The sequence below is a fragment of the Garra rufa genome, chromosome 14, assembly GCF_049309525.1.
Source record: "Garra rufa chromosome 14, GarRuf1.0, whole genome shotgun sequence".
Taxonomy (NCBI): domain Eukaryota; kingdom Metazoa; phylum Chordata; class Actinopteri; order Cypriniformes; family Cyprinidae; genus Garra; species Garra rufa.
The window spans coordinates 27,454,751-27,472,540 of NC_133374.1; the positions used below are offsets into that span (position 1 = coordinate 27,454,751).

At 39.0% G+C, this 17,790-nt stretch overlaps 2 protein-coding genes across 2 annotated transcripts; one reads left to right on the forward strand and one right to left on the reverse strand.

Moving 5' to 3' along the window:
* The first annotated feature begins 967 nt into the window (after positions 1–967).
* Positions 968–8,740, forward strand: fam222bb (family with sequence similarity 222 member Bb). Its single transcript, XM_073817572.1, has 3 exons — positions 968–1,096; positions 2,531–2,655; positions 4,274–8,740. Exons 2-3 carry the CDS (start codon positions 2,577–2,579, stop codon positions 5,920–5,922), a joined length of 1,728 nt encoding a protein of 575 aa, XP_073673673.1. The 5' UTR covers positions 968–1,096; positions 2,531–2,576; the 3' UTR covers positions 5,923–8,740.
* Positions 8,741–13,922: 5,182 nt separating this feature from the next.
* p2rx8 (purinergic receptor P2X, ligand-gated ion channel, 8) lies at positions 13,923–17,788 on the reverse strand. The gene is made up of 10 exons (XM_073817358.1): positions 17,714–17,788; positions 17,070–17,145; positions 16,609–16,696; positions 16,128–16,211; positions 15,891–16,032; positions 15,678–15,799; positions 14,942–15,035; positions 14,793–14,858; positions 14,612–14,709; positions 13,923–14,443 (listed from the first exon to the last, which is right to left on the reverse strand). The coding sequence occupies exons 1-10, from the start codon at positions 17,786–17,788 to the stop codon at positions 14,398–14,400; spliced, it is 891 nt and encodes a 296-aa protein (XP_073673459.1). The 3' UTR covers positions 13,923–14,397.
* Positions 17,789–17,790: the final 2 nt, after the last annotated feature.

Genomic DNA, 17,790 nt, shown 5'->3' on the forward strand with positions numbered 1-17,790 from the left:
CATTGTAACATAAAATGCAATAGAGTAAAATATTGCAATAGAGTAAAATATTGAATTAGGAGACACATTATAACAAAAATTAAAAACAGCTTTTTAATATAATATAATATACCATGATGAAATGATGATGGAAAAGGCTAATATTTGTTCATTTATCTAGATTCATTCAAATATTGAGTCAAGACACAAACATAACAAAATATTAGGCTTTAAAAATAATTTGTAATATTATTTTAACAATTAATTAAGGTTATTTATTTATTTATTTATTGCATTGTGGCAAACATATAAAATAAAATATTTCTATTACCGTATTTTTAATGCAATAGAATAAAATATTGAATTAGGAGTCAGGACACATTATAACAAAAATTCAAAAACATTTTAATATTTATTAATTTATTTATTTCGATTATTTTTAATGCAATAGTGTCAAATATTGAGTCAAGACACAAAAACATCAAAATATTAAGCTTTTTAAAATAAAATAAACTTTTTTTTAGCAAAACGTTTATTGGACTATTTTTTTTCGAAATGTACATAAAATATAATATAATATAATATAATGTGATATAATACATCATGAAAATGATAGAAAAGGCTGGACTATTTATTTAGTTTCATTTGTAATGCAATAGAGTCAAATACACAAGACAAAAATATGTAAATATCAGGCTAAAAATATTTTTAACAACATTGTTTTTACAATATTTTTTAACTAGGAATCAGACACATTATACAAAAATAAAAGTATTTTGTATAATATAATATAATATAATATAATATAATATAATATAATATAATATAATATAATATAATATAATATAATATAATCAGGTTAAAATGTGAGCTAGTGTAATTCCCATTCAGTAGGTGGCGCGTTGAACCCGAGTTACCTTGGCGTTTCCCCGACCTCCGCGAGGAAGACACGTGGGAAAAGCGTAGTGCGCATGCGCGGATATAGGCTGCAGCGGTGGGCACTGGGCAGCAGCAGTGACTAGACAAGCGCTTTATCGACACAAGCAGAGCACAGGTGCCGAATAACCCAGCAAAATGCTCTTTTAAACAATCGCACGTCTCATCCCGAAGCCAGAGAGTAAGTTTCGCTTTCGACACCTCCCTTCTGACCATTTTGAATGCGCTTTTAACAAGCTGTGAGATGAAAGCCGGGCAGTGGCTCGCACAAAGAAGACACAGGCTATATGCTAGTGCTTGTAGCAAGTGTAGAGGCAGAGGTACCAAGACAGGCTGAGATCTTTTAGATCTGTTGGTCGTAAACGAGAACGACAAACCTTCAGCCAAGCGGATACAAGACTACAGTGATCTTAAATCGTGTAAGTGTGTCTGTGTTGATCTGAGATCATTGTAATGCATGTAGCTTGTGGCTAAGCAAACTTTGGTGGCTAGCTGATTTATTATAGGGTGGATGAAATGGCAACCTCAAATTGTACTTTAAACTCAGAGTGCTTTGTTTGGCTTGGCTAATTGTGGTTGATATTTCACAACGTAGCTCAGCTCCTCCAAAGCCCCTGTTGTTTTTAATTAAGACCGTAAGCTTAAATGTAAGTCAGAAATACTGCTTGGCTGTACAGTATTTGCTTGTTGAGTTTAGATATTGAACTCAGTTCAAAGGTTTTTTTTTTTTTTTTCTAGACTAGAGCACCACCTAAGTAAACAACTCCCCCATCCAGTGGTCCATTTTGGGCTTGATATAAGAGTGCGTACATGAGTCTTGAAACAAATCCAGGATGTTCTAGCTGATAACAAATTAGAAGCAGCTCCCTGATGAAAATGGCTGGGGGTTGGGTGCGCAGAACGTGTCAAGGCTCTGTCTCGACTGCACTTTTTGACACCTGCACATCTCAGATTGGAGGAGTCAGCTGGGAGCATGTGGCCTGTGGTCGTGTTGCCGCATCCCCTGCCGTGCCCCTGGGCACCTGCCAGGCAGACGGGAGAATGCATTTGCATCACACTCCTGACACTCAAACTGCAGGGTGTGCACTGTGGGCCCTGACACCAGCTGTTTCAGAGAGCTATTTAGAAAGGTCATGCTTGAATACATGATATTTAAGTAAATGGCTACAATGAGGCAATTACAGAGATCTATAGCTACTGCGTTTGATGGATGTTCAGGTGAATTAGCAAGGGTAGGGCCTTTGTAGATGGCCGGCTGTAAATCATGTCATGTGTTGACTAGCACGCGCTACTCTGTATTACTTAGCTGGTTTTCAATCCGCAGCTCTTTTAATCTGAGACCGACGTTTTGATTATTGCTGCTTCTGCTGCTGCTGTGTTGCAGCAAAGCACCACTAATTAAACTAGAAATTTCCTGGTAATAATTTATTACTCTCATTAAGTCCCATTGCACAGTGTGTTCCATTAAACCTACATCTACACGTAAAATTGGATCTCTTTAATGACGCCCTCGGAGGAGAAAATAGCCAATGTTTCTTTTTTTACACCATGTATTTTAAGAGACGAACGATGTGAAGCCGTTTTTTCTTTCCTGACGTGACTGTTTCCTTTGCAGTGTGATGAGGAGTGAGAGTCCAATGTTGCATTAGTCTCATTGTGACATGCTGGCCTGTCTGCCGGTATCAAACCCCTCCCTCCAGCTTCTCTCGCACACGCAGATGAACACTGGACTTCAGAAATGTAAGAGGCCCTTAACCAAGCTTTTTGATTGTGCTGCATGTAGGTTTGACCTAGTTTGTTTCTTTGTTAGTGAAACTGATGCTCTGCCTTTTGACCCTGCTCTGTCAGAGCCCTGATAAGATCATATGTGACCCTGGAGCACAAAACCAGTCATAAGGGTGCATTTTTTGAAATGAGATTAATACATCATCGTAAAGCTAAATAAATAAGCTAACTAATACGCTTTCTATTGATTTATGGTTTGTTAGGATCGCACAATATTTGTCCGAGATACAACAATTTAAAATCTCAAATTTGAGGGTGCAGAAAAAATCAAAAAGGAAATCAAAAAGTTGTCCAAAAAAAGTTCTTAGCAATGCATATTACTAATAAAAAAAAAAATTAAGTTTTGTTATATTTATGGTAGAAAATTTACAAAATATCTTTATGGAGCATGATCTTTACTTAATATCCGAATGATTTTTGGCATAAAAGAAAAATTGATCATTTTGACCCATTCAGTGTATTTTTGGCTATTGCTACAAATATACCCGTGGTGACCCTGGAACACAAATCCAGTCATACGGGTCAGTTTTTTGAAATTGAGATTTATACATCATTGGGGTTGGATATTGTTTGAATTTTCTTGATTTCGATTCCAATTCTGCTTATCGATTCCGATTCTCATAAAAAAAGTCAAACATTTTTATTCTGTTTTTACAAAGCTTTCTGTTGCAGCTGAATAACATGAGCAGAAATCAGCAGCCTACAGAACACTTAAGACTAAGAGGAACCTTTGCCTATGGTTTTAACTTTTAATAAAAACACCACAGCATAAGCAACTAGACTAATATAAATCTCAAACATTAAATTGTTAAAGACAAGTAAGCGGTCGGTAATAAAATGAGGACAAGAAAATAAATGAACAATAGCGTAATTAAATACAACCGAACAAATTGCAGGTGCTGAAATTGAAATCAAAAGTTTAAAAAAAACTGCAGTTTTCTTTTTATAAATAAAATATAGATTAATCCACATTAAAGCGCTAGTTCACCCAAAAATGAAAATTAGCACATTATTTACTCACCCTCAAGGCATCCTATGTGTATATGACTGTCTTCATTCAGACAAATGCAATCAAAGTTATATTAAAAATGATCCTGTCTTCTTAATGGTATGGGTGGGTGTTTCTCTTCATCAGTCCACAATAAGTCCAATAAAGTGCATCCATCCATAATAAAAAAAAAAGTGCCTCACATGGCTCCAGGTTTGTTAGGATAGTACAATATTTGGCTGAGATACAACTATTTGAAAATCTGGAATCTGACGGTGAAAAAAATCTCAAAGTACTGAGAAAATCTCCCTTAAAGTTGTCCGAAAGAAGTTCTCAGCAATGCATATTAATAATCAGAAATTTAAATTTTATATATTTATAGTAGGAAATTTACTAAATATCTTAATGTAACATGATCTTTACTTAATATCCTAATGACTTTTGGCATGTGACCTGTACAATGTATTGCTGGCTATTGCTACAAATATACCCGAGCTACCTAAGACTGGTTTAGTGGTCCAGGGTCACATATGAGAGCCATGTTTCTTGCATTACCTTTTACATTTGGCCTTTTCTCGCACACAGGGGACACTACACAGAGGATGAGATCAGCACACTATCCAACCCCAGCGGAATTGGATGCCTATGCTAAGAAAGTTGCCAATAACCCACTGACTATAAAAATCTTCCCCAATAGCGTGAAAGTACCTCAGAGGAAGCATATTCGCCGCACCGTCAACGGTCTCGACACCTCCAGCCAGCGCTACAGCCCCTACCCACCTCAGGTCAACACCCGGACGGGCCTCTTGGCCATCGTCAAAGTCCCCGTCAAAGGGATCCTCAAGGACATCGAAGGCGGCCGAGCCCGTTTTCTCCCGAAGCTCATCATGAACCCGCACAGTGGGCTTTACGCCAATCCCAGCACTTTAAACGTTCCTCACACTGTTCCACACCTTCAGACACCTTTAGGCCAGAAGAGTCTCGCTCACTCCCAGGCCTTGCAGGCTCATCCGCAGTCCTTGCAGCAAAAGAGCAGTTTACAACCACACCAGGAGGCTTTACATCAGAGCCAGGCTCACCAACCGCCAGTACCGCACCACGCTCTAAACCACCAACAGACTCTCATGCAGCAGCAGCCGCAGTTGCCTGGTCCGCAAGGACTTCGGCATTTGCCGGACATGGCGCAATCGGTAAGCCTGCAGCACTCCCAGGGCTTCTCTCAATCCCAGCCCTCTTGCGCTGGTCCTCCAGCTCCGGGGGTCTTACAGCCTCCTCTGGCAGGCTTACAGATGCCACGCAAGCTGCCCGACGCTGACGCCCCTCCCAATGTGACTGTGTCTACCTCAACCATCCCGCTGTCCATGGCTGCCAGCCTGCACCAGAACCGGCCCAGTGACCTAAGCAGCATCGTCAATCAGATCAACCAGTTCTGCCAGGCTCGCGCTGGCATGGGTTCTACCTCCATGTGCGAAGGACAGATCGCCAACCCCAGTCCCATCAGCCGCAACCAGCTCATCAATGCAAGCTCTCGGGTGTGCACCCATACCGGCGTAGGTCCTCCGCCTTCTTGTATCCTTGGCAACTCTGACAAAGGTGGTCCTGCTCCCGCTCTGCCACTGCCTGACATCGCTGCCATGAACAGGATGCCTCTTTACCACAGTGACATGAAGCAGCAGCAGTCCCAGCCACAGCAACAACGTCAGCAGGGCCCTTGGGGCCAACACCAATTGGCACACCTTCAGCACCTTCCAGAGGGCAAGAATCTAGTTGGACCGGGATTCCTCACCAAGAACATGGGCTACCCGCAGGAGGTGTGCATGGCACAGCCCTTCAACTTGAAGCCCTCTACCGATAAACCAACGCCATCTCCTCCGGTCAACGGGATGCCCATGACTTACAGTAACGGCCACTACATGCAGCCTCCCTGGAACATCCTGCCCACGCCAAACAGTGACAGCTCAGGGTCTCAAGACCTGGTGGGGCCATTCCACGGGGGCCTCTCAGGGGCCTCCATAGACTGCACCCCTGGAGCACAGTACAGGACCGGGGCGGCCATTTCCAGCCAGACGAACCTGATGCAGACCATGGAGTACATGGGCGGTGACTTCCAGGCTCCCTGCTTCCGAGCACAGAATCCTGGCGCGATGGCAAAGATGCATAGAGCCTCTGTGAGCAGGGCCACAGATTCAGGTGATAGTAGAAATGTGCACATCCACCACCCAGGGTACAGATGAGCTGCGGCCAGAGCGCAAGGAAATAATTCCCCCCGCTTCCCGTTTAGTCTTGCAAGTGATCTACTGAATGTTTCCTGTACAATGATTAACGTGGCTATCACAAAGCTGAACCCCCCCATGTGCCACTTGGATTTCTTTTTTTACTTTTAGTAGTTCTTAAACGAGTAGCTTTTGGAAAACACTGTAGGCGTTTATTTATTTTAGTTAATTTTAATTATTTTTCCTTTCCAGAAAACAGCCATAACAGCTTCAGTTTATGAGATCAGCACTCTTTTTCCATTCATTCCTATCGGGTCTGTGTTGTATAAATGAAAACGTACCACACAACACGCATATATTCGCTTTCTTTTTTTGATTCTCAAATATCTGTTATTTAAAAAGCCGAGAAGACGTTCTCAGCAAATGCCATTTGTATTTAGTTTAAGCCTACTTGAGATTTGAAGTACTAACTCGATGAAGACATTAAAGGGGTGCCATGATACTGAAATATTTGGCTGTTCCATCTAAGCTAACAGCTTGTACAATGTACAGAGGTTGATTTTATTTTTGTTCCTCTCAATGTTTACATATTGTGCTTTTTGTAACTAATTCTGAATCGATATGAAAGTGCAAACTGATACTGGGATATGCACATATGACAAGACTGTTTCTTTTCCAGACTGTTGAACACGAATCAGGTTAAAGTCTTAGATGGAAATGCTACACTAGGGCTGAGTCAAGCCACATTGTGTACAATGTTAATCCTTCCCTTGAAGTGTCAGCTAATGCACTATCCTTTTTATTCCCTTTTTTTTCTCCTCGACTATCCTATTAGATTTCAGTTTAAATGGAGACTGCTGTAGACTGAAATTGCTTCGGGATTTGTGCTGTGCCCTAATTGCATAGCTTAGGGTTTTTATTTTGTCTTTCAACTTAATTGTTACTACTTGAATCTCATCGGAAAGAGACGGTCACGGCAGGCTTCGACTCACTACAGGACCGACCCAAAGCTACCTTTGGGAGGAGTGTCATCATCCACTCGCGCGTTCTTTCGGCGACGTCCTTGACCGTAATTGAATGACGGAAGTGTGTTGATGTAAGCGCAATATAAATGAGCACCATGGGCTAGCCTGTGGCTTTACTGCTGTGCTACTGTAACTTAGAGGTGTGATTAGCCGGTGTGAATGCTGTGTGTCGGGGTGGATTGGCTCCCTGCTTTTGCTCCATCATTAACACCATACCGCTCTTCCCTGGCGGGATCACTTCCATCTCCGTCACATGCTGTTGTGTCAGCTGAAGCCTGCCACTGCATTTTCCACCCACCTTAGGCACTTGATGTGTCATGTCGGTCTTATCTAAAATAGCTGAAATGCACCACCGGTGACAGTCTAGGTCTGTTTGACGGGAAATAACCTAAACAAAAGACGCTTTGTAAGTTCTGTGAATTCCATCCCTTGCTCCACGGTTTAACTCCCATAGAGAGTTTCTCTCTTTCTCAGGTCTACCTGTGCCTCTTCTCATATTCTCCCTTGACTTTGACGTCGAATGAGTCTCCACCGTTATCAGGGCAGGCCATCTGGCAGTGGAGCATGGGTATTGTCAGACTTTTGGTGGAGCAACTGCAGATGAGCGAATGGGTGGAGCCGTGACACCCGGTATCATAACCTCCCTGTTTGCCCCCTCAGAAGCCTTAAATATTTGATCCTTGAACTGTCCTTGACAATAGGCATGGTGTAGAATATAAATTAATGATATTTAGCTAAATTTGTTTTTGTGAAACCGCAAATCGGGGGAGCGAACTCCCGAAAGGAAGAGGTTTTTTCTTTTCTTTGTATTTAGCAATGTATGTGTAGTACTGGGCTGTAACACCACATCATGTTATGTTTTCCACACTAGTGTCTTTATTTGCTCTGTTTACCATTGCAAGTCCTAAATCTGTTTCCTCGTACGTTGGCCTAGCCTAGTTTAAGCTTTCACGTTAGGATACGTCGCCCTCGAAGCTGCTATTTTATTCTGACTACAAAAAAAGTTATTTCTTATAAATGTTGTGAGGATAGAGTTAAAGTCTAATTTATATTATGCCTTTTTTTGCAATGCAATATTGTTAATAGGTTGAGCGTCGGCAGACGTAATAAGTTATTCCATTTGCCTGTCGGCCGTGTCGTAAAAGCTTGAACGTTTCGACTTCCTGTATTTCTTTCGATCCTCTTTTCATGCCTTGTTACAGCTCAAGAGTACAAAGTCAGGTTACTCTTTTAATAGTTACTATCTCTATGTGAAGTGCCTCCTCTGGGCTGATGTGGACCGTGTGTATGTGACCGTTGGGATGGAAAATGGACTGGCGCTAGTGCGCATTCCGTCAAAGTCGTGCACCGCTCACGAACGGGGGACCGAGCTACTTTAAAAACTACTGAAAAAGAAAAAAACGAACACCGTGTGCTGCTGCAGGTGCAAGATCTGTTCGGATGTGAATAGTTGCTGCTGAATCACTAGTTTAGGTGGCGAGAGCTACGCTGCTGAACTCCCTAGTGTCCTTGAAACATTCGAAGGAATGCTCTGGAAAGTTCTTTGTCTTTTGGAGCACATGCACTCCTGCCCCCATCACCCCCTCGTCCCTCCCTTCCCACCCCCCCACCCCCTTCCCAAAACAACACAATGGCAGTTTTGGACTACAGGAGTGTGTGTTAGGAGTTGAGTGTGTCTCATCTTGTTCCACCAAAGAACAAAATGTCACTTGAATGGTAGCAGTGCGCACCTGTTTTTGTGTAACCGAAAACTGTCATTCCAGATACACATTTTTTTCAGGAACGTGTTGCACAAACATTCCCCTCTAACCAAAATAAAGTTTGACTTGCATTTGCAAACTGAGTCGTGTCTGTTTTTGTGTTCTCGTATAGTTGAATATTTCACTGATACTTGAGTACTGGAATCAAAATGGATATATAAGTTTTATTTGGCATGCAATTATTTTGGATTAGTAAAAAAGTTCAGTTCAAATATGTAATTGATTACTCACCATCATGTCAGTCCAAATGACATGTAAGACCTTCGTTCATCTTCAGAACACAAATGAAGATATTTTTGATCAAATCCGAGAGCCTTCTGGCTCTGCATAGAGAGCAATGCAACTACCATATTCAAGGTAGTAAGAACATTATTAAAGTAGTCCATGTGACATCAGTGTTTCAACCTTAATTTTATGGAGCTGCAAGAATACGACTTGTACCACCAGTGTACCACAACGCATATGTTCATCGTCTGTATATTCTGTTTCGAATTGGTAAGGTTGGGCAAAAAAATGGCAAATGCTGACACGCAAGAGAAGAGATTGTTGAATGATGATCTTTTTTTTGTACACAAAAAGTATTCTTCATAACATTACGGTTGAACCACTATTGTCACATGGACTATTTTAATGATCTCCTTACTACCTTTCTGAACCTTGAACATGGTAGTTGTGTTCCTTTCTATTCAGGGTCAGAAAGCTTTTGGATTTCATCAAAAATATTTTCATTTGTGTTCTGAAGACGAAACGAAGGTCTTACGTGTTTGGAATGGCGTGAGGGTGAGTAATTGATGACAGAATTTTCATTTTTGGGTGACCATGACACTCTTTAAAATGCGTTTTCCTTACTTTTTAATCAGTACAGGTGAGTAGTGTCAATTATTATAATATTAAATTCTTCAGTGGAACTACAGGACTAAGAACAGATTTTCAAGTCAGTCGGTATGTCAAGTCAGAAAATCTAAAACCAAAAAATAAGCTTATAAAATAAGAATTAAAATTGGGTGTCGCATGTATTTAAAGTAGTAGCCATTTTGTTTTTGCTGGTGTTGCTAGCTACCCTGCTGAAAGAAAAAAAACAGCTAAAACCAGCCTAGGCTGGTTGGCTTGTCTTAGCTGGTTTAAAATGGAAGTAGCTGGTTTTAGCTAGTCTCCCAGCCTGGCCAGGCTGGTTTTAGCTGGTGAAAGTGGCCAAAACCTCTCTAAAACCACCCTGCTGACTAGCTATGACTTAGGCTGGTTTTAGTTGTTTTTTTTTCAGCAGGGTACCTACTTAAAATGAGGGAAATTACATTTTAAAAGACGATACACAAGCAGTTACAAGAAGTTTTTCTATACTATATAATGTACGTAGTATATTTACTTAAGTGACTCAGAAATATAAAATACATATTTAATTTTTTATATTTTAATCTATATGGAGTATAGAGTGTTTTAACAACGCGTCATCAATCGGCCATATTGGCCACTGAATGTAAACAATGCCACTCAGCCAAATAAAACTTGCATAATTTGCTTATTATCGCTGCTGAAAATGGTCAGTTATTGTCATGTTTTGGGCTGTGCTAATCAGCTGGACCAGGAAAATAATTTGGAGGACTATAGACTGCAAAAAAGTATAACAAATCAAGGAGAAGAGTGCAAAAATCAGTCTGAGGAACAAACGCCATTTGTGGTTGGCCAAACTGAACCAGGATTTCCAGGGCAAAAATCTTGACAACATTTGTATTTGTTCTTATCATTTCCAGTCAGGTAGGTGAAATATTAGGCTAATATCTTAATTAATACTGCTTGCACGTATCTTTACCACCTATTAACTTTAGTTTGTCAAAATATTGCACCCTTTCCTGCTTGCTAAGTCTGCCTCTACATGATTTAGAAGTTTCCACACGTTTTTTCTTGTTTAGACAGCATAAATTAACAGAACAATGTATTCAGTAGTACATTAACCTTGCAATCCATGCTGTTGTTTACATCCGAGTATGGACAGTATGGCCGCGCATTGACCAAATTATGACATAAGTGTTAAACCTCTATTGAGGAATACTGAATACAAGTGGTTTTAAGGTTAGTGAGGGATGATGTCATGCTATAATTTTGAGAGAATAAGAGGAATTTACCCTCTCTGTTTCACTTCAAATATGAAATGTATGCTTTTAAACAACCTAAAGAATGCGTGATTTCATATGGTGATTAATTGCGTCTGCAATTCTGCATACGTAAACCTTCAATCTGACGTTGATTTTCAGTGGTGTTTGTTAAACCTTTGTAAATGCAGCTACATCATTGTGTTATTTAGCGTTCTCGGGGGCTCAATAATAATCTTGTCAAAGGGGTTTAGACGTGTCTACCATGTGCAGAAAAAACACTTTATTTTTACATGGATTACCACCCACAGGATTTTGACAGATTTGGCACTTGCGTCGGAGCTCAGTTAACCTCAGGGCATTTATGTGACACAGCTCTAATTGGCTTTGTACAAAACTGTGCCATGATGCCATCTTCAAAGAATACAGAAGTTAACTGAGGATACTCGATCTTTTGCCAAACTCTACAGCATGGATGGACAGCCGGTGGATTTGGAGCCACTAAAGCTTACAGCCGTGACAGGTTCTGATGATGAAATATAATATGCTATACACAATTTTGTTATACATTTTATAGAAAATAAGATTAACGTGACAAATTGAGAGTGAAGCTGTTTTGAGTTTTGTGTTACTATGACCTCTTCTGGTAATTTCGTGTCGCTACAACTAACTCCTATGGTTTTACGCAAGACATTTTAAGAATGCGTGATACAGTTGTGTACTGAATTTATTGAAATCTTGTGTGGCAGTAGTGGTTAGGACAGCCTTTCGAGTCATTAATGTATAGTGAAGTTTTATTCACGTATATGAAGTATTCAACACATGATCGTGGTCAAAACGACACTGTTTGTGCGGTAGCCTACGAATAAGTGTAGGCCTACTATTACACCCCTAGAAAACATTTAAAACACCAAAACTGCACTTACCTGAATAAGAGTGTGTCTGGGCAAAGACTGTTGTAGAGAGCACAGAGCGGGAAATAACCCTGCTGAAAAAAAACAGCATATGCTGGTTAGGTATGTTTTGGTGCTGGGATGCTGGTTTTAGCTGGTTTATGCTGGTCCTTTGCTGGTTTATGCTGGTCCTTTGCTGGTTTATGCTGGTCCTTTGCTGGTTTATGCTGGTTTTAGCTGGTTTATGCTGGTCCTTTGCTGGTTTATGCTGGTCCTTTGCTGGTTTATGCTGGTTTTAGCTGGTTTATGCTGGTTTATGCTGGTCCTTTGCTGGTTTATGCTGGTCCTTTGCTGGTTTATGCTGGTCCTTTGCTGGTTTATGCTGGTCCTTTGCTGGTTTATGCTGGTTTTAGCTGGTTTATGCTGGTTTATGCTGGTCCTTTGCTGGTTTATGCTGGTCCTTTGCTGGTTTATGCTGGTTTATGCTGGTCCCTTGCTGGTTTATACTGGTCCTTAGCTGGTTAATGCTGGTCATGTTGCTGGTCAAGGACCAGCATAAACCAGCAAAGGACCAGCATTAACCAGCAACATGACCAGCATAAACCAGCAAATGACCAGCATTAACCAGCAACATGATCAGCAAAAACCAGCAAGGGACCAGCATAAACCAGCAAAGGACCAGCATATACCAGCTAAAACCAGCATCCCAGCACCAAAACATACCTAACCAGCATATGCTGGTTTTTTCAGCAGGGAACGGACATATTTTCAAATTTTCAGTAATCCACCCATACAAATACGGGAAGAATGAATGAATGGGCTGAGATGTGGACTGCCACAAAACAGCCACACATGACTATAGCAGGTTATGTGTGTTTTTTCAAGTAAAAGCCAAATGTTAACCATAAGTTAACATATTCCATTATGTGCCAGCCATATATGGCTCTAGTTTGTGTACTTTCATCTGGGCCATTATACCTCAATACAAAAAGTCATCCAAAAGAAAATTCCCTCCAATTCTAATGCCATGGCAAAACATATATACTAAAAGATTGGCCCATATGTGTTCAGCCATGCCATATCTAGGCCAAACGTGACAGCTATCAGCCACATTTGACCCAAACGTTCTTGCTATCTAGGTGAATTCATTGTCTCATCTGCGTCTATTTTTAGCTGTACAAAACAGCTCGTTTGTGGCTTTTTATTGCAAATTAGTGTGTCTTTTCATATTATTTTAATGTATTATCTTAATTATGAACACACTGGTTTGTAGTGCAAACAGTTTTACCATTTACTGTACGTTGTTATTCTTCTCATTATTTTCCTATAGCGGTTAATTAACCAGAAGTCTCGCTTATTTCCACGTTAAAGAATAAGGTGGATAGATAATTATTTTTAGTTTTTCAATTTCTCAAAAAAAATTCAAAAGGGGGGGAAGTAAAAAATGAGTCAAACATGATTAATTCATTGAATCAGTTTAATGTCTAAAATCATTAACTAATATAATTTACTTTATCATATATTTGATCTTCCGAAGTTAATGCAATACATGTTTTGAGTCATTTCAGTCTTATATGATTTCTATCTGATGTCCATGCTGATCAAACTAAGCATTAATCTAAAATTAGTGGTTAAAGGAACACTCCATTTTTTTGGGAAATATTCTCATTCTCCAACTCCCCCCGAGTTGATAAGTTGAGTTTTACCGTTTTGAAATCCATTCAGTCGTTCTCCTGTTCTGGCGATATCACTTTTAGCATAGCTTAGCATAGATAATTGAATCCTATTAGACCAATAGCATCGCCGCGATGCCATCGCGTTCAAAATGGCCAACGAGTTTCGGTATTTGTCCTATTTAAAACTTGACTCTTCTGAAGTTATATCGTGTACTAATACCGGCGGAAAATGTAAAGCTGCGATTTTCTAGGCAGATAAGATTAGGAACTACACTCCCATTCCGGCGTAATAGTCAAGGAAGTTTGCTGTCTTATTTGGACGCAGCAGGCGCAATATCACGCAGCGCCTGAAATTAGTTCCCAGCTTGGTAACTTCCAACGAGGAACGCTCCCTGTGCATGCAGTTGGTCACGTTGTGCTGCGTGCCATGTTATGCCAGCAAACTTCCTTGACTATTACGCCAGAATGGGAGTGTAGTCCCTAATCTTATCAGCCTAGAAAATCACATCTTTACATTTTCCGCCCGTCTTGGTACACGATATAACTGCAGAAGAGTCAAGTTTTAAATAGGACAAATATCGAAACTCGTTGGCCATTTTTGAACGTGATGCTATTGGTCTAATAGGATTCAATGATCTATGCTAAGCTATTTTGAAAGTGATATCGCCAGAACAGGAGAACGGCTGAATGGATTTCAAAACGGTAAAACTCAACTTATCAACTCGGGGGGAGTTGGAGAATGAGCCTATTTCCAAAAAAAGTGGAGTGTTCCTTTAAGAACCAGCAATTCCCTTATTTGCAGTACATGGCAAAATCAAATGTATCAATGAGATATTTTCACAGAGGCAATGAAAAGCAAGACATTTACAAATTCCAGCTGATCGATAAATATGCTAAGTTTCCGCAAGTCCTTTAGACACAGCATCAGGAAGCCAACACAAACATACATCTGAATATGAGATTGTATTTATATACAATACATAATACAAATAACATTTACTTCAGCTTATATTTTTGTTGATATATAAGCTGCTTTCCTAATTACTAGCATTGTATCATAAACTGAATTTTCTCTTCAGACCCTCTGGAGCTCTATCATTCCTAAAGGAGATATAAAATAAATGTGATTAACACTTGCAGTTTCATTTTTCAGTATGATATGCGACATCTGAAAGAACCATAGATAACACATTATCTGAATTATATTTATTCTTAAATCAAAATATACAGCATAATAGCATTTCTAGCAAACATGCTTCTGTTACATACGTTGTCACTCTCTCAAGCTTCAACTCCTCTTGTGTGAATGTGTGAACATTCCTCTTCTTCTTCATGTACAGTAGCATAATGTCACACAAGTAAGAACTCTGGGGGAAAACAAATATGTTATAGTACTTTGAAAAAGACGCTGTATGATGTTTGTATCTGAATATTTACAGTACAAACTTACAGCAGCCATTAAAGTCAGAGCAGAGGCTATGTTGATAATCGTAGGAATAATACAAAATTTCCTTGCCTGAAAAACACTCATATATATACATTTATTAAAAGCATGTATATCACTTGCCTATTGATGTCTTTAGCATTTAAGTCACATACCGATCCACACACCATGATGTCCAAATGAATTCCAAACACTTTGTAAAGTGTTCTTCGCTTCTGTCCAGCAGCATCAATGGAATAGCGAGCAAATCTAAGAAGACAATTACCAGCGATACTGAACAACATTCAATGTCAAATGTAACAATTATTAGAAACTTCCCCAGTTCAAATTTTTGATTTTGTTAAGTCAAGTCAAGTCAAGTCACCTTTATTTAATTAGCGCTTTTAACAATAAGACATAAATGTGACCCTGGACCACAAAACCAGTCATAAGGGTCTTTTTTTTTTTTTTTTAATTGAGATCTGAATAAATAAGCTTTTCATTTATGAATGGGTATAGGATGGGACAACATTTGGCCGAGACACAACGATTTGAAAATGTGGAATCTGCTTATTGAAATAATCGCCTTTAAAGTTGTCCAAATGAAGTTCTTAGAAATGCTAATTACTAATCAAACATTAAATTTTGATATGTTTACAATAGGAAACTTACAAAATGTCTTCATGGAACATGATCTTTACTTTATCCTAATGATTTTTGGCATAAAAGAAAAATCTATAATTTTGACCCATTCAATGTATTTTTGGCTATTGCTACAAATATACCCCAGCGACTTAAGACTGGTTTTGTGGTCCAGGGTCACAAATGAATGAATAATAAATAAATATCAACAAAACAAACAAAAACGAACACAGAATGATTTTGACTACTACAAGAGCAGCATGAATGTACCTGAAGTTAAATCCGATTTTTTTTGTCAAGTTGCCCAGATATATGAAGTTGTAGTTAGGACGGCAGTCTGAGTCTTTATCAAGGTCACAGGACCACTCAACCAGAATCCCAATAGAACCACCCTGGTTATAATAATATAAAAATAATAGATTTAGTATAACAAGCATGAAATGTCTATTAAATTAAATGTTGCAATACATTCACTCTTCTCACATTTAGAGCTATTTTTTCAAAGCTATGTCCAGTTTTGTTCACAATATCTCCCAGCCGAAATATAGGACAGTATGGGTAAAAAGTTTCATCATACAAGCAGTTCTTTAATAACGATGATCTGTTTTCCTTTGGAACATTTGATCTGTGAAGGAAAACAACATTTGAGATAATTGAGCGATAATACAGTAAATAGTTTTGTATAGTAAAGTTTTGTCTGTATCAGAGTGAATTTCTTACGTGGTGAAGCCGAACCGGGAAAATCTGATTACGTTTCTTATGTACAAGGTGAAGTTTTCAGCTTGTCTCACAATAGTGGTTGGGCTGAAAAAAAAAGGCCTCAGGGTGACCTTATGTTTTATTTTAAACTTGATATTGACAATTATGTTATTAACTGTATGCTCTGAGGTGGAAATAACACTGTCTACACTTAAAAATAAAGGTGCTTCATAATGCCATAGATAGAAGAACCTTTTTTGTCTAAATGGTTCCATATAGAACCTTTAACATCTGAAGAAGGTTTTTTGTGGTGAAAGAAGGTTCTTCAGATTATAAAAGGTAAGAAAGAGATGGTTCTTTAAAGAACCTTTGACTGAATGGTGAAACCAAAAACGGTTCTTCCATGGCATCACTGTGAAGAACCTTTTAAAGCACCTTTATTTTTAAGAGTCTAGGATGAACATTGTAACTGTACTTTAATGAGTGAGAAAAATATACTTACTCTGGGTCCATGTGTGTTTCAATGGGACACCAGCCATATACTTCACAAGTGCCATTGTTTGTTTCCAAACAAAGGCCAGTTTTAATACCTAAGGAGAATGAAACCATTTAGTAGGTTTTTGCATATTTATAAACAGCAGAATTATAGATGGCGAATTTTGATTATGCTAGCATGATACACTCTTAAAAATAAAGGTTCTTAGGAATAGAGGAACATCCATGGAACCTTTCAAATGCAGACAATGTTCTATATAGACGGAAAAGGTTCTCTTTTTTTCAAATTTTCTTCAAAATGGTTCTTTTAAGAACTGTTCACTGAAAGGTTCTTTGGGGAACCAAAAATGGTTCCACTATGGCATCACTGCAAAAACACCTTTTTTTTTTTAAACATTTATTTTTAAGAGTTTACATTAACTAATTATCAGCTTACTTTGTGAAAAAATAAGCAGTTTTAAATGATACCATTTCCAGCCCTAACAGCCTCTCCCACTGTACAATCTTCATCCTTAGAGCATCTGATATTTGGTATCGAAGGGTTCTAAAAAACAAATAAGACACCACGGGATAAAAAATGTAAATGCTAATTCTGACAATTACAATTCAAACTTATTTTCCTCACAATTCTGAGAAAAAGAATGGCAAAACTCAGAATTGCAATGTATAAATGCGGATTGCAATAAACACAAACTTCTGAGAACGCAGAATTGTGAGATGTTACGCATAATTGAGAAAGTTGCATGAAAAGGTACACAGTGCCTTGCAAAAGTATTCATACCCCTTCGTTTTGTTGCGGCATTATGTTAAACTGCTTTAAAATTACTTTTTTTTCCAGATCGATCTACATCTCATACACCATAACGACAAAGCACAAAACAGGTTTGTAACAACTTTGCAAATTTATTAGAAATGAAAAAACTGAAAAGATCCCGTTGCATAAGTATTCATTTTTCTGGGACACTCGAAATTTAGCTCAGGAGCATTCATATTGCTTCTAGATGTTACTACACTTCGAGTGGAGTTAAACTGTGGCAAATTCATTTGATTTCCAGAAAACACAGGATAAGATGGTAACTCCCTGTGCAAGCACATGCAAGTGACTGGTGTACTTGTTGGTGAATGATAGCTTCGTGGGAAGAATTGAATTTACGGGACGCATCATCAGTAGTGTTCCTCTGGGTCATGG